Source organism: Oncorhynchus tshawytscha, linkage group LG30 (genome assembly GCF_018296145.1).
Source record: "Oncorhynchus tshawytscha isolate Ot180627B linkage group LG30, Otsh_v2.0, whole genome shotgun sequence".
In the NCBI taxonomy this organism is placed as follows: Eukaryota; Metazoa; Chordata; class Actinopteri; order Salmoniformes; family Salmonidae; genus Oncorhynchus; species Oncorhynchus tshawytscha.
In genome coordinates, this window is record NC_056458.1 from 13,062,228 (window position 1) to 13,077,860 (window position 15,633).

The following is a 15,633-nucleotide window of genomic DNA, read 5'->3' on the forward strand; positions in this document are numbered from 1 at the left end:
TAATGTTTACATATAACAATAGAAAAGGGGCCAAGAATAAAAACAAATATGATGCTAAGTATATTACAATGTTCACAGTGCCTTTATGTGTAAGCCTCTGAGCATCTGGTTGCCAGGTGTGTGGATCCTGCCTGTCAAGCCTGCGTACTGGTGGTGGCTATGGGAGAGTAACGAGAAACACAACACCTTCACACTACTTGTTTATGTGCAGTCCAGAGGCACAAAAGTACATTCCCACCCAACCCCATCCATTTAACCAGCGGTGGTGACCTGGTCACACTGGCAATATGGACACATGTATGAACACATACATTTGAGGAATTGTGAAATCAAATGGACAGTGCCGTATTCTGTGCAGTTCTATTTTAAAAATGTAGACTCTAGGTAGACAGCAGTACAGAGCAATGTCCACATTCCTGGGCAATGCAGGAAGAAAGCCAACATTCCACACACCTTGCCAAAAGAGAAGGAAATGGACTTTGATACTATAAATATTCTCAAAATGACATCTAGTGGTACAGCAACCAGAGAAAAGATCCTTTCTTTAGCACTCAGCTAGAAATCCATCTACCCAATCCATTCTAAACTCTCTGATTAACACAATGTGATTGTAAATTCCCCCTCCAGCTCCTTTAACCATCTGCAGAAAGTCACACATTCCCAGCACAACTCAATACCAACCCACAGCTTGCTGTACAGGACCAAGAGGACAATGGCCACAATACAAGGGTATGAAAAGAGGATATGATCAAGTACAGCACATTATGTAAATCAGAAGACCAGTCCAGACCTGTCTGATGCTGCTCTGCTAAGTCTACTAAATCTGACAACAATACCCCAGTCAGTGGTTTATCTGGAGCCTGAGTCAGTGGGGCATCTGTCTGTAGAGGGCATGGGCCTGCTGGGTGGTTGGTACTAAGCTTCTAAGCTAACATACCCACTGCCCTGACCCAGCAGGGGGTGTGAAAGATGGGGCACACATCTGGGTAGAACCTCAGAATTGCCTTAGTAGTGAACCAGGATAAAGACTAATACATACTCTGTCCAGGGAGTGGCAAAGGCTCGGACTGGACACCCTTCTCACATTTAGTCAGTAGATTTGAGTGATTTTCCCCAGGCTTTTATACGGACTCTTGCTGAAGCCCTGTGTGCAGCAGGCATTGGGCACCAGAATAACAAACCCTCTGGTGACTGACATGGATATGTACCACCAGTCTAATAAACAATACAAAGAAGCTGTGATCTTCACTTCCTCTTCACACGAGGAAGCAAAAAAAACTCCCATTCAATTTCAGTTCCATTTTAGACCATGTATTATGAGTCAGCAGGATCCTTGAATTAGTGATGATGTCCCTGTATCTCTACACAACAAATGGACCTGATTAGGACCTAATCACCAGTAATATAAAGTGGATAGTAAAATGTTGGGGAATCTTGTCATATACAGTAACTGCTGGAGAGGAGGAAAAGAGTAGGAATGACAGGAGTCCTACTCTGGCAGCCTACCAGAGAGACAGTAGAAAGACCTGCTACACGGGAACATGGGACAAGTGTGTCGGGTTTAAAAGGTTATATATATATATATATATATGAACAGAGCATAGAGTATTGACCAAAAGTCCATCAAATCCTTATAAAAACCATGACAATATGCTTCTCTTGTAACTACTGCAGTGCAACTTGAACCAAAAATGAATGTCATGAGATAGTAGACAACTGCAAACCGGGCCTTCACTTGTTATTGCAACAACATATGGCCATGGGGCTGTTGTAATCTTTGTGACATTGACCTTCAACCCCACCCCCCCAGCTCGCCTTTGTTTGGAGTCAAAGGGGAGGTGGGTATGGGATTACATACACCAAACACACACAGGACAGCGTCATCAAGCCTCTCCACTGAAGATAGCTCCTCACAGTTTTATTTCACCTTTATTTAACCAGGTAGGCCAGTTGAGAACAAGTTCTCATTTACAACTGACCTGGCCAAGATAAAGCAAAGCAGTGCGGCACAAACACAGAGTTACACATGGGATAAACAAACGTACAGTCAATAACACAATAGAAAAATATGTATACAGTGTGTGCAAATGAAGTAAGAGGTAATGCAATAAATAGGCCATAGTGGCCAAGTAATGACAATTTAGCAATTAACACTGGAGTGATAGATGTGCAGATGAGGATGTGCAAGTAGAAATAGTGGTGTGCAAAAGAGAAGAAAAAGAAAAACGGGATGAGGTAGGAAGTTGGTTGGATGGACTATTTACAGATGGGCTATGTACAGCTGCAGCGATCAGTAAGTTGCCTGACAGCTGATGCTTAAAGTTAGTGAGGGAGATAAGTCTCCAACGTCAGTGATTTTTGCAATGCGTTCCAGTCATTGGCAGCAGAGAACTGGAAGGAAAGGCAGCCAAATGAGGTGTTGGCTTTTGGGATGACCAGTAAAATATACCTGCTGGAGCGCGTGCTACGAGTGGGTGTTGCTATGGTGAGCAGTGAGCTGAGATAAGGCGGAGCTTTACCTAGCAGAGAGTTATAGATGACCTGGAGGCAGTGGATTTGGCGACGAATATGTAGCGAGGGCCAGCCAACGAGCACATACAGGTCGCAGTGGTGGGTAGTATATGGGGCTTTGGTATAAAAATGTAAAAAACAGATGGCACTGTGATAGACACCCGGCATACAGAGAGAAATGTGTCACCTTCTCTGTGAGGTGACTGTGGAACAATGTAGTGACTTCAGAAATTATTCACACCACTTTACTTTTTCCACATTTTGTTGTGTTACAGCCTGAATTAAAAATGTATCACATTGACACTGATCTACAGACAATACCTCATAATGTCAATGTGGAATTTTGCTTGTAGATTTTTTATTTTATTTATAAAAAATGTAAAGCTGAAAATGTCTTGAGTCAATAAGTATTCAACCCCTTTGTTATGGCATGCCTAAATAAGTTGAGGAGTAAAAATGTGCTTAACAAATCGCATAATTCAACCACAAAAAACAGGGAGGTTTTTCAATGCCTTGCAAAGAAGGGCACCGATTAGTAGATGTGTGAACAGACGCTGAATATCCCTTTGAGCATGGCAAAATTATTCATTACACTTTGGATGGTGTATCAAAACACCCAGTTACTACAAAGATACAGCTGTCCTTCATAACTCAGTTGCTGGAGAGGAAGGAAACTGCACAGAGATTAAAACAGTTACAGAGTTTAATGGTTGTGATATGAGAAAACGGAGGATGGATCAACAACATTGTAATTACTTGACAATACTAACCCAAATGACAGAGTCAATAGAAGGAAGCCTGTACAGAATAAAAATATTCCAAAACATGCATCCTGTTTGCAACAAGGCACTTAAGTAATACTGCAAATATTGTACAATCCAGATGTGCAAAGCTCTTAGAGACTTACCCAAAAAGACTAATCGCCACCAAAGGTGCTTCTACAAAGTAGGACTCAGGGGTGTGAATACTTATGTAAATGACACGTGCATTTCATTTCAATACATTTGCAAAATGTCTAAAAGCATGTTTTCACTTTGTCCATATGGGGTAGTGTGTGTAAATGGATGAGAACAAAAACCTATTGAATTGATTTTGAATTCAGGTAGTAGCCCAACAAAAATGTGGAATAAGTCAAGGGGATTAATAATTTCTGAAGGCACTGCAGTACTGTGCTTACTGGTTTCCTAACTGAGAGGCAGGCATCCCTGCTGACAAATGCCAAACATGAGAAAACCCACTCAGTATGGGGCTGTACAGCCATGCTTCACATTCCCAGGTGAGACAAGTGTGGAAGGTAAACACTACTTCTCTTAATGACAACTAAATACTTAAACAGTATTTAGTCATCAACTGGATATACAGGTCCAGAAACAGAGTCAACTCTTCCTGACACACACAGTTCAGTTCAATGGAAGGGTAGTGATAGTTTGATAGATTGCTGAAAAATTGTGTTTATAAACTTATGATAAAAGCAGCAGAGCATGTGCAGTTTTCAACCTGTAAGAAAATAAGATACCCACACTTCCTCATTAGGAACTGGCCTTTTCCAACAGGCCATTCACAAATTCTCTCATATACAGACTCACAGTCATCAGCATTCAGCAGAGTCCAATGATATGTGGAATCTATTACTGGCAGCACCTTGGTTGAAAAGGTTAAAAAGGCAAGATAAATTAAGTACTTACATCGTAGGCCTCCCTGCGCAGCCCCTCACTGCTCCTCAGCCAGCAGCGGCTCAGCTCACTCAGCTCCATGATGGGCTGAACCTTTAACCTCACAGAGTCCCCAGACTGACGGATCTTCTCCACGATCTCGTCCCGGCTCTTATTCTCCACGTTGTGCCCATTGATCTCCACTAACCTGTCTCCAGGCACCAGACCCAGTGCCAGGTCCTTGGTCCCGGCTCCAGGCTCAGCAAAGTGGACCACCCTCCGGTAGACCCCACCGTCAGATCTCCGGTCCAACATGGTGGTGCGGCGCAAGGAGAAACCAAAGTCTCCTGTGTTGCGGCGCTGTAGCTCCAGTTCCCTGGGCTCAGGCATAGCTGGAGCCATGACGCCAGGCAGTCGCAGATCTGCAGGGAAGGTCTTCTCCACCACTTCTGGGATGTGAACCCTCTTCCCAGCCCTGCTGCGGACCTGGGGATGCTGCTGTGAACCCTGTCTGTGGTAGGTGTCAAACACCTTGTCCTCTAACTGGGGAGATGGTTGAGTTGAGCTTGGTGTGGAAGCCTCAGAGGCACTCTCCTCTTTGCTCCTCTGGGAGAAGGAGAAGGGCTTCATGATCTGGTCCACCTGGGAGTTCTGCTTCGCCAGACCACCGAACTTGGCCGCCCGCTCCTTCACAGAGATGCGATGGGGGTCCTGTCCCCCCTCCCCCTTGATGTCGTCGCTGGAGCTGGCTGCACTCACCTGACCCAGGTCCAGGACCATGCTGCCACGGTTACTGAAGCGATCAGCATCTAGATCAGTAAGGCTGAGCTCTGTGTTGCTAGCCACCTTGATAGGGATGGGGCTGGAGATCTCCAGCTTGACCTTGGAGTCCCTCTTAGAGCCTCCTCGGTGGAGGTTGAAGAAGCCCCGCCTCTGGCTCATCTCGTCCAGGCTCGTCAGCTCTGCCTGGGACATCCTCTCCTTTTTGTCCTTCCTGTCTTTTTTCTCCTTCTTCCTCTCATCCTTGTCTTTCTTAATTAGATGGAACATATTTGGCTCCAGATAGCAACCCCCTCAAGGTTGGTTTGTGTCAATTTACACCAGGGGAGGTTCCATACACAAGTGAAGTATCAGTTCACGCTTTTGACCCAGGTCATGGAAACATCTGGGTGACACTTTGAAATGTAATCAGAGGGGCCATGAGGAGAGAAGAGACAATCAAGTAAGTATTTGGCCAGGCCATTATAATCCAACAATCATCCAATACAATGGCAATGAGATATCCTTACAGATCATGCCCATGGCTAGAGACGATGACTCATCACAGAGAGAGTGTTTGTTACCTGGGAATGTCTAGGCTCATTTAAAGTAGCTGTCCAGATTTCTATGAAATATGACCTATAATTACAATACGAGTGAAATAGTTATTTCCAATTTCTTTATTAAGTACGTTAACGGCCTAGTGCAGGCAAAAATCATGATTGTCCTGTGTTTTATATACAGTATATCCACACTATGAGGTTGGAATGATACAGTGAACATGTGAAAATTATGATGATGCCCTTTTAGTGTAAGAGCTGTTTGAAATGACTACATTAAATTTCTGCCAGTTTTTGTGGGATGCAATTTTGGTCTACCAGGTGACATCATGTAATCTAAATTGTAATCTAAGTAATCCCCATAAGTAATATTTTAGCATAACAGGGCCATAAACAACTAGTAATGCTGCATACACCAAAGGAAACATCTTTCTTGTAAAAATGTGTTAAATTGCTGAGGTGTAGTCACTTTTGAGGACATAAGCTACACAGTACAAATATGATACAAATATTTTATATGTATTTCCTATTGAACAAAACTGTATGAATAAGGATTGAAGTGACTGACTAAAGCTTTCTAAATATAATCAAATCATAAAATGGCCAAGTGTAAGAGTTCACCTTCCTTATAAATGTAAAATGCATATTTGCATATTTTCTAAAGGTCTCTCTTGATCAAAATGTCTGCCCCAACTGTTTTAAACGTCACACCGAGCTCTGGCTTGGCTTCCTGAACTTGTTAAAAAACAATTTATGTTTGCCATAGAGAGACAATATAAAAGGAGAGTTCCTTTTATCTCATATTAATATTGTCTATGACAAACAGAAATTGTTTTTGGTTTAAAATCTATTAATTATTTTAGATGACTGTGATCAAGTTGGCTATAAAAATGGACCTGCTAGTGATGAAACCATGTAAGGATTGCAGACGTGTGCTTTGTCAGTCGCTGGGAAGTAGGGTTCAGCCAGGGGTCAACATCTTTAATGTAATGGCAAAATGTAGCATTCCACCTAACTAGACATACCCAAAAATAACAGCTATTCATGTGTAATTACATGGTTCTGACATGCAAAAACTTGGAAAGACATCTGGGAGATGAGGAAATGACCAGAAGACAGGAGTTACATAGTTCAGAATACACAAGATCAAGTATACATTAAAAAATATATATATATATATATCAAAGTTATCAAACAAACTTGGTTACACAATTGTTCTTTATTAAAGAAGGTGCAAAAATATAAATAAGCTGAACTATTTACAAAATGGCATTTGTTTTACATCACAGGTGTAAATGATTAGATTTCACTTTCACCATTCTTGTGCATGTTGTGATAGTCTCTGCCAGGAAACAAAAAGCAAACTGGCATTTCGAACAGAAGATCTGGCATTTCCCCATCTTTCCCTCCTGTGTTTGGTTCAATGCTTGCAGTTCTTCCTTTTGGCATGTGTGTTGGATAGTGGCGCTCACCTTGAGTGGGGGATCTTGTGATGCTTGTGAGGTTGCTTTGGGCCTCCAATTCAGCCATTTCCAACACCAGCTGCTCTCAGAAGGCCAACCAGGAGACAGGTTTGACCTATTGCTTTGGCCATCTGCTTGTAGAGAATGAAAACATTTACTGTAGCAATGTCCACAAAGTGGTCAAAAAAAGTCTTACCACTTCCTGGTCTTGTGGAGGACCTGGTAGTAGCCTATCAGAGCATCAGATAGGTTGACACCCCCCCATGATGGCATTGTAGGCCTTCATAGAAATAGGGACATTCTTCCTCAACCATGCCCCATTGGCATTTTCCCCCCTCCTTGAGACATGGTTGTTATTGAATACCTTATGCTGTGTGGTGAGCATGGTTACTCTTCTAGTGTCCTTCCATTTCACAAAACGCAGCTTGTTAGTCCTGATCCGACATTGGGTCCCCCTCTCCACTGTCTTTGTCATGTCGTTTACCTTGGTCTTGGGGGAAAAGATTCTGTTCGGATGAATGGTGCCACAGGCTCTTATTTTCTTGTTCAGGAGGTCTATGAAAAGTATGGAACTAGTATACAAATGATCCACAAAGAGCTTGTACCCACTGCCAAGTAAGGGGAAGTCCATCAGCTGCATGACAGAGTCATAATTAAGGCCCTTAGTTATGTGGGTGTTATCGCCTTGCCTTCATAAATGAAAAAGTTCCATGTGTAGTCGGAGATTGAATCGTCTGGTTGACTTATTTGTCATATATTGCTTCAAGCCAATTGGAGCCTTTGAGGCAACCATGCGCTCATCTATAGATAGATTTTGAGCAGGCTGGAAGTAAGTTTTGCATGCCTCCACCATGTCATGATAAAGGGGCTTGACTCTTGCAAGACGATTGCAGCCCCCTTCTTCTGGACATTCCCTGATCCTTTTGTGGGTCACTCATGTGAAGAGTACAGTTGATGGTCAAGAATCGGTTTTCACTCATGATGGAGGTGGGGAACTTGAACCGATAGAGTGGGGACTCTAGTTGTCAACTAGTCTTGATACATTTACCAGTCCCATGTAAATCACCAAGGAAATGTAGTTGATCATGTCACCCATGGTGACATGTTTCCAGGACATCTTCCTTCCCCCTGCAGCTTCATGTCCCCATACTTGCTATTACTAATTAGCATCCCCGGTACAGAGGTGGTAAAGTAGAGCTGAAACATCTGTAAGGGGGTGTATGTTTCATCACTAAACTTTATCTGTACAGTGACTCACAAAGAAGGTCTGAAGAACACACACAATGCAAAGAGTAACACTTTGGAGACAAATGCAGAGGTGAGAACCATGACAGTTTAGTGGCCTCTCCAAAGTTACCAGGATGAAACTTAGAACATCAAACAGTGAACTAATATGAAACATAGACAATAACTACTTTGGAATTATATAACATTGAAATGACTTGTTACATAGGCCTATGTAAACTAAATCCAAAGCACAAAAAGTAGACAACTTGTAAAAAAATGAAATACATATAGTAAATTAGCTATACAAAGTCATGAAAATAATTTGCTTACAGATCTAAAAGTGGATCCTTCTCGAAAGCAATCTTCGTCGGCCAAGTCCAAATCCTCATTGTTGTCCAAATCGCTCCCCTGATCCGAGTCCAACTCCAGTATTTTATTCAAAGCTTCTATGTCTGTGTACTCATTCATAGCTGCCTTCTTTTTAGCTTCCTGTTCAATATTCTTAGTTTTTACCTTTTTATTCCCCCGTGAGAAGCCATCTTTTATGCTGAAGCGATGAAATCTGTTTACAATGTAATGTAGTGTGCTCGGTGCGTCTCATCTCTGAGCCAGGTAGCAATAGTTTGCATTAAGCATAAAGGTTCTAAGCCTTGCTTTGTTCCACCCAGGTCAACTGTATATCCCTGGAAAGCTTTTCTCATTGGCTACAATACTGTCAAGGTGCCATAGTAGCCAATCCCCTGTGTAATGGATGCCTACAGATGTGCAAAGAGTCATTCGGTGGACACTCGATGTTGCCATTAAGCCATACATCATCAGATAACATTGGCAATATGCTAGATTTGTTTCTACCAACCTAATGATTAGCCCCATGTAGCTTTAGCTCAAACACAGACCAAATTGAAGCTTACCTTGTAAGATGTTTACTGTTTGGTGAAAACCTTGTGTAAAATAAACATTTTGACCCTCGGGGCTGGTGATCAATAACAGTAGGTCACAGACAGACAAATAAGATATCCTCATGATCTGTGGAGTCCCGGCTTTCAGTGTGTATGACTGTATTCTGTGTTTATTTTGTTTATGCTCACAACACTAACCGGAATGTAGGTCTCAGCCCACTTTAAATGAGGTCATCGGCTCGGCCTCCCCTTATAAATTAGTATGTCCATACATGGTAGTAAGTCACAAAGATTTGAAGGTACAGATCAATAGCCAAGATACTTATCTGCAAAAGCAGGGTGTCTGCGGAAAGCTAGGGGCTACCGTTCTCATACTAGACTATATTGAATAGGGTCCCCAATTATGGGGACTTTACATTTAAGAGGTTAATGGACAGTCGGAAGAGAGAATGAAATTGTAGGAGAGACACCCATCTTCAAGTGGTGTCAGAGTTCACGTCATACTTCAGAAGACATTATACCCACAGACAGACAATGAGCAGAGAGGAAGAGGCTAAGCGAAAGAAACAACCAAAAGGTTCATGGCTAGAATGAATCCAGCTTTTGTGAATTTATCATCAGATTTCACTTTAATTAACCAAGCAGGTTAGAATAATTAGGTTAATATTAGGGAAAAGGCCAAAACACAAACAATAAAATAAACTTTTGACGTTATTTTGATTTTGCCATACCACCCCCCATGCAGCGGTTTTAATTTTAATATCAATTCATTTCCCAGTAACAATTTAGTGCCTAACTAATATATTTCCATTAAAATTGGCTAAAGAATGTAGCAAAAAACTCTTTCTCAAGTGAAAATTTTGCTAGGACTGTCTGGGAGTGGTCTGCGTGGGGAGGAGAAAACTGAAAACAAACTTTTATTGGCAGAGGGGGTTTGAACTCTTTCTTTTTGATCTACTAACCAATTTACCGCATGGTGATGTCACCATGGAAAGCCGAAACTCCCGCCCATGCAAACCCGCAGTTTAGAAGGTCCTGTGTAGATTCTATTTTCAACCAGCAACTATCAGGAAATAACACTAATCAATGTTTTTCCATCGGCTGTTGTACAACATGATACAAAACATAGGAAAACAGAATTTTGACTGCACTTGGCCTTTAAACTGTCAGGGCCTGGGAGTGGGTCAGCTTTACACAGCAATGCATTTCAATGTGTCAATTAACTTAGTCACCAAGGGCTAGGTAGAAGCAACCAGACACCATTGTTGTAGTGAAGGTATCAAATGTGTTGGAGGCTGCCTTTCATTAAATAACAATGTTGCTTCTTTTCTGTCAGTAAACTGTTCAAAACCACTACACTTACAAGTGATGTTCCACAATTTCAGGCAGATTACTGTGGGGTTTCCAAAACAAGTTGGTATGCTGATATGACTTTTGTAAGTTTCCATTGACGTGACACAAGTAATGTTCTTTCCAAGTTGTAAGTGGGAGGGGAAAGAGAGTGTGTCCCTGTTGACCCTTCATTGAAACCTAATGTGCCCAAAGAAAAATGGACCAGGGTTTCCGAAGTAGAATCCTTTCACACCCGTACGTACAGTCCCAGTCCTGAGGGGCCAAAGAGTGTGCTGGCTTTTATCTAATCTTAATCAATTATAATCGCAAAACAACTGGGAACTCGGATATCTCCGACTTCCGACTGGGAAAAATCATTTTGAACTGTCATCCAACTCGGCATCTTTCTTAGAGCTCTGACTTTCCAACCTGAAAATCACAGACGTCATGATTTGACCTTCCTTTATACCGAGTTCCCATTTGTCTTGAAAGCATCATATATTGGATCATGTATGGAACTTCATCTTCCAATCAGGTTGCTGAATCAGAAGCCATTCCCTTCCTGACCACCTCACTCCAACCACACCCTGCAGCTGAAAGCTGTCAGTAAATTAGTGGGGATAGCGTTCTCTTTACTATTGCAACACATTGATAAACCACACTTGACAAAAATAAATAAGACACTGCCATTTTCCAATTTACATGGGCATATCAATAAAGTTACACAAACTAGGCTACTGACCCTCCTGCCCATGTGTCTCGTGCAGCACAGCAGTGCTATGAGAAGCAGTCATGCATGGACAAATTTGACCACAATCTAAAAACAAAAAGATAGCCTATAAACTCAATATGAACAGTAGCATATATTATCTGCGATATGATTGCCTATGCGAGCCATATATCTAGTGGGAATTATAAACAAATTAACATAAATGTAACCACCCAGGGTAAAAACTAGTTGAATCAATATTATTTCCACGTAATTTCAACCCCCCCCAAAAAATCTGTGAATGATGTTGAATCAACGCGAAAAACTGATTGGATTTGCAAAAAGTCAGCGAAAGGGCATTTCGTTTTGTTTTTTTTACCTAACTTTTAACCTAAATCCAATGACATGGTGACACATTTTGTTGATATCACGTTGAATTCATGTTAAATTGACAACTCAACCAATTGTAAATCAAAACTAGACGTTGAAAGGACATCTGTGTCATTGGGCTGTTCGGTTATATCTGCAACAACATATTCCTGACAGAATGTATACATTGTTGCTGAATTATTGCCTACTCGTATCCAACACGGTGGAGAGTTTATTGTCGCTGTAGTCACAGCTTGGTCATAATGCGCTCCCTTTAAGCTGCTTTGCCCTCATTCTTTATCACACTGGTGGCTTCACATGACCAACAGTTTAATCGAGAGCAGAAAGATGTAGCATACACACCGTGGTCTAATTACAAAATAAAAACGAATATTAAGTTACTCACCGCTCAGTGATATGCTGGTTTAGTGTTGGTGAGCAGTCCGATGAAGGGTTGAGTAAGATTATAAGTAGCTTCAGCAGTTTTATTGCTGTGTCGGCCGTTGTTGGGCAGTCCAGTCGATTAAGGCATGACTTAGAGTCAGCTGGTTTGCAGTGACCCCTACTGGCTTGTTTGGGGACATTAGACTATAGGGACAGAGGGATCATAAGGAAGACCAAACCTGCCATAATTAGAATTTAATTAATTAATAAATAGATGCACACATAAATAGATACATATATGGTTAAATAAATAAATGCACAAATAAATAGATAAATAAATGAATGAATGATTGCACATATAAAAGGATTAATTAAATAATTAATTAATGGTTGCACATATAAATAGATAAATGAATGAATGAATGATTGCACACATAAATAAATCATTATTTAAATAATTCATCCCATTTTCTTTCATTTTATTCATTTATATTATTTAATTTATTTATGTATTTCTTCCTCCAATATGACAACTAGGGGGTGTCAAGCAAACATATGTGGTTGGTATCTGAAACAACTCAATGCTTAGGCACATTGATCAATTGCATTTGCCTCCCTGCCTGCACCAGGTGCCTGTGTTACGAGTGGGTTGCTTTTGACAATAAGGCACCGGACTACAGCCATATAGTTTTGAACCTAGAAGAAGACCAAGAGACAAGATGGAGTCGACCGGGATGGGCGAGAGGAATGTCCAGAAAAGCATGATAAGGTCACGTTACTGAGTATCAAGCTAGCTAGCTTGGCTACAACTGATAATGTCGAGTTGGCTAGCTAGCTGCTTTTTACAGCCAGACTCTCAGTTTTACACTTAGGTAGCTAGTTAGATAATTAACTAAATTGCAATTGTCATAAACCATTATTATCTAGCTAGCTACGGACCTAAATATCTGTCAGATGTAAAGCAAGCAGGATTGTGGCATGTCAGAAGCAATACATGTTGACTAGCTCACATTAGCTAGATCAATCAATCAATCAAATGTATTTGTAAAGCCTTTTTTACATCAGCCGATGTCACAAAGTGCTATACAGAAACCCAGCCTAAAACCCCAAACAGCAAGCAATGCAGATGTAGAAGCACATGACTTAGAAAAACTCCCTAGACAGGCAGGTTCCTAGGAATAAACCTAGAGAGGAACCAGGCTCTGAAGGGTGGCCAGTCCTCTTCTGGCTGTGCCTGGTGGAGATTATAAGAGTACATGGCCATTAAGGCCAGATTGTTCTTCAAGATGTTCAAACGTTCATAAATGACCAGAAGGGTCAAATAATAATAATCACAGTGGTTGTAGAGGGTGCAACAGGTCAGCACCTCAGGAGTAAATGTCAGTTGGCTTTTCATAGCAGAGCATTCAGACAGCAGGTGCTGTAGAGAGAGAGTCAAAAACAGCAGGTCCGGGACAAGGTAGCACGTCCGGTGAACAGGTCAGGGTTCCATAGCCGGAGGCAGGACAGTTGAAACTGGAGCAGCAGAACGACCGAACTGGAGACAGATCACTTATTAAACAATAGTAGACACTTAATTAATAAGCTAGCAGCTAGCTAACTATAGTTAAATAAAAAGGAGCATGTTTTCGTGATGGAATACATAACTAATGTTCGCCTTAGCAATTGTTACTGAGATGAGAGTTGTAAATTCACTTGTATGCAATGTCATTTGCTGATAACTACTTTTTTGAGCCAAAGTGTACTTACTATGCCTGAGATACGTGGTTGTATGCAGTAACTGTAAGTCACCCTGGATAAGAGTAAATATGTCATAGCCATTATAACAAAATGGCTTGGATACTTTTAATCAGATCTATTGCTGTCATTTAAAGACATAAATGTGAAATAGGCAAACTGATACTTGAATCCTAAATACAGGTACCATTTTCTTTTGTTAAGCTCTGCAGATTTGTCATCTGATTTCTGGAGCCTGGTGGAGATGGATGCAACCATACCACAAGGCAGGACATTTCTCTGCATCCAGGTTGAGCCATGCTACCAGCAGGAACATGGTGCATCCTGGCAGTAAGTCATGTTTGTCACTAACTTCTATGGTATCTGAAACACAAAGACAACACTTAGAGCTTATGATTCAAAAGGTGTAAAGTAAATGCAAGTCTCATGTCCAGGGTGAATACATTTTTATTCAAGTATACCCCCCCCCCCTGCCCTGGCATCCTACCTGGTCACATACCTGGTTGACCGGGATGCCAGCGTTGGACATCTGCTACGCCTGGGTCCAGGATGTCCCTAGAGGGGAGGGCCGACCGGCCTCTCTTCCAGGTATGACGACAGCGGCGGAAAGACATCTGGACCTAAGGTATGCCAACATCTTCCTCCTGCTCAGGGAAGAGTGGGGACAAGGGGCGATAGACCCATGGCAGAGCAAGGAAGGGTGTTATGGGCGTATTCGACCCACACTAGTGTCTGGCTCCAGGTGGTGGGGTTGTTTTCCACCATAATTTGCAAAAACATTCATTAAAAATTCCTACAATGTGATTTTTTGGAGAAAAGAAATCTCATTTTGTCTGTCATAGTTGAAGTGTACTTATGATGAAAATTACAGGCCTCTCTCATCTTTTTAAGTGGGAGAACTTGCACAATTGGTGGCTGACTAATGAAGTTGAATGGCATTTGGTTCCTCATATCCAAATGACCATTATTAAGTTCACATGTAGGTGTAGCCTATATCCTTCTTTGTTCTTTGCCTGTTTTGATTATATTTGTGTTTTCATACATGGAACAAAACACAATGGTATCCACTGTTTATCCTGGAATTATTTTATTCCATAATCTACTCAATCATGATAACATTGCATTGTTTCAGCTCAGTCAGTAGGGCTGAATCTGTTGTGAAAGTCAGTAAGATAAGCAAAAAACACAGCTCAAATCAGCTCAGTAGCGATTTTATACAGCATTGATTAATGGCAGGGATGAAAGATGCCTGGTACACAGTATTTAAAAGTCAATGACATCAATTAACACCAAACAGAACATCTTCATGACACCCCAAAAAAATGTATGACAAAATAAATCCTGGAGATTGAATTTACCAAGCCAGTGTTTGATTATGAAATGAGCTCCCAGTTCTACAAGGCATATATATTTTTTTTGTGACCAACTTTTTATTTCATTTTTTCAGAAGGGGGGTTACAGGTACAGTACAGGTATAACAAGTCATATACACTACCAGTCAAAAAATGTAGAACACCTACTCATTCAAGGGTTTTTCTTATTTTTTACTATTTTCTACATTGTAGAATAATAATGAAGACATCAAAACTATGAAATGTAGTAACCAAAGAAGTGTTAAACAAATCTAAATATATGTTATATTTGAGATTCTTCAAATAGCCACCCTTTGCCTTGATGACAGATTTGCACACTCTTGGCATTCTCTCAACCAGCTTCACCTGGAATGCTTTTCCGACAGCCTTGAAGGAGTTCCCACATATGCTGAGCACTTGTTGGCTGCTTTTCCTTTACTCTGCGGTTGAACTCTTTCCCAAACTATCTCAATTTAGTTGAGGTTGGGTGATTGTGGAGGCAAAGTCATCTGATGCAGCACTCCATCACTCTCCTTCTTGGTAAAATAGCCCTTACACAGCCTGGAGGTGTGATGGGTCATTGTCCTGTTGAAAAACAAATGATAGTCCCACTAAGCGCAAACCAGATGGGATGGTGCATCACTGCAGAATGCTGTGGTAGCCATGCTGGTTAAGTGTG

General features: G+C 41.3%; 1 protein-coding gene across 5 annotated transcripts in view; it reads right to left on the reverse strand.

The window, feature by feature from the left end:
* Nucleotides 1-12,035, reverse strand: part of LOC112250278 (unconventional myosin-XVIIIa-like) — a 103,705-nt gene extending 91,670 nt beyond the window's left edge. For 3 of the 5 annotated variants that reach the window (XM_042309246.1, XM_042309242.1, XM_042309238.1), the window contains exons 1-2: nucleotides 11,888-12,035; nucleotides 4,197-5,338 (exon numbers count right to left, since the gene is read on the reverse strand). In XM_042309246.1, coding sequence (XP_042165180.1) covers nucleotides 4,197-5,213 — 1,017 coding nt within the window. In that variant the 5' untranslated portion in view covers nucleotides 5,214-5,338; nucleotides 11,888-12,035. Of the gene's footprint in view, nucleotides 1-4,196; nucleotides 5,339-6,954; nucleotides 7,069-9,083; nucleotides 9,212-11,887 lie in introns of those variants that run through there. The other 2 variants (XM_042309239.1, XM_042309240.1) reach the window with 2 other exon arrangements.
* Nucleotides 12,036-15,633: the final 3,598 nt, after the last annotated feature.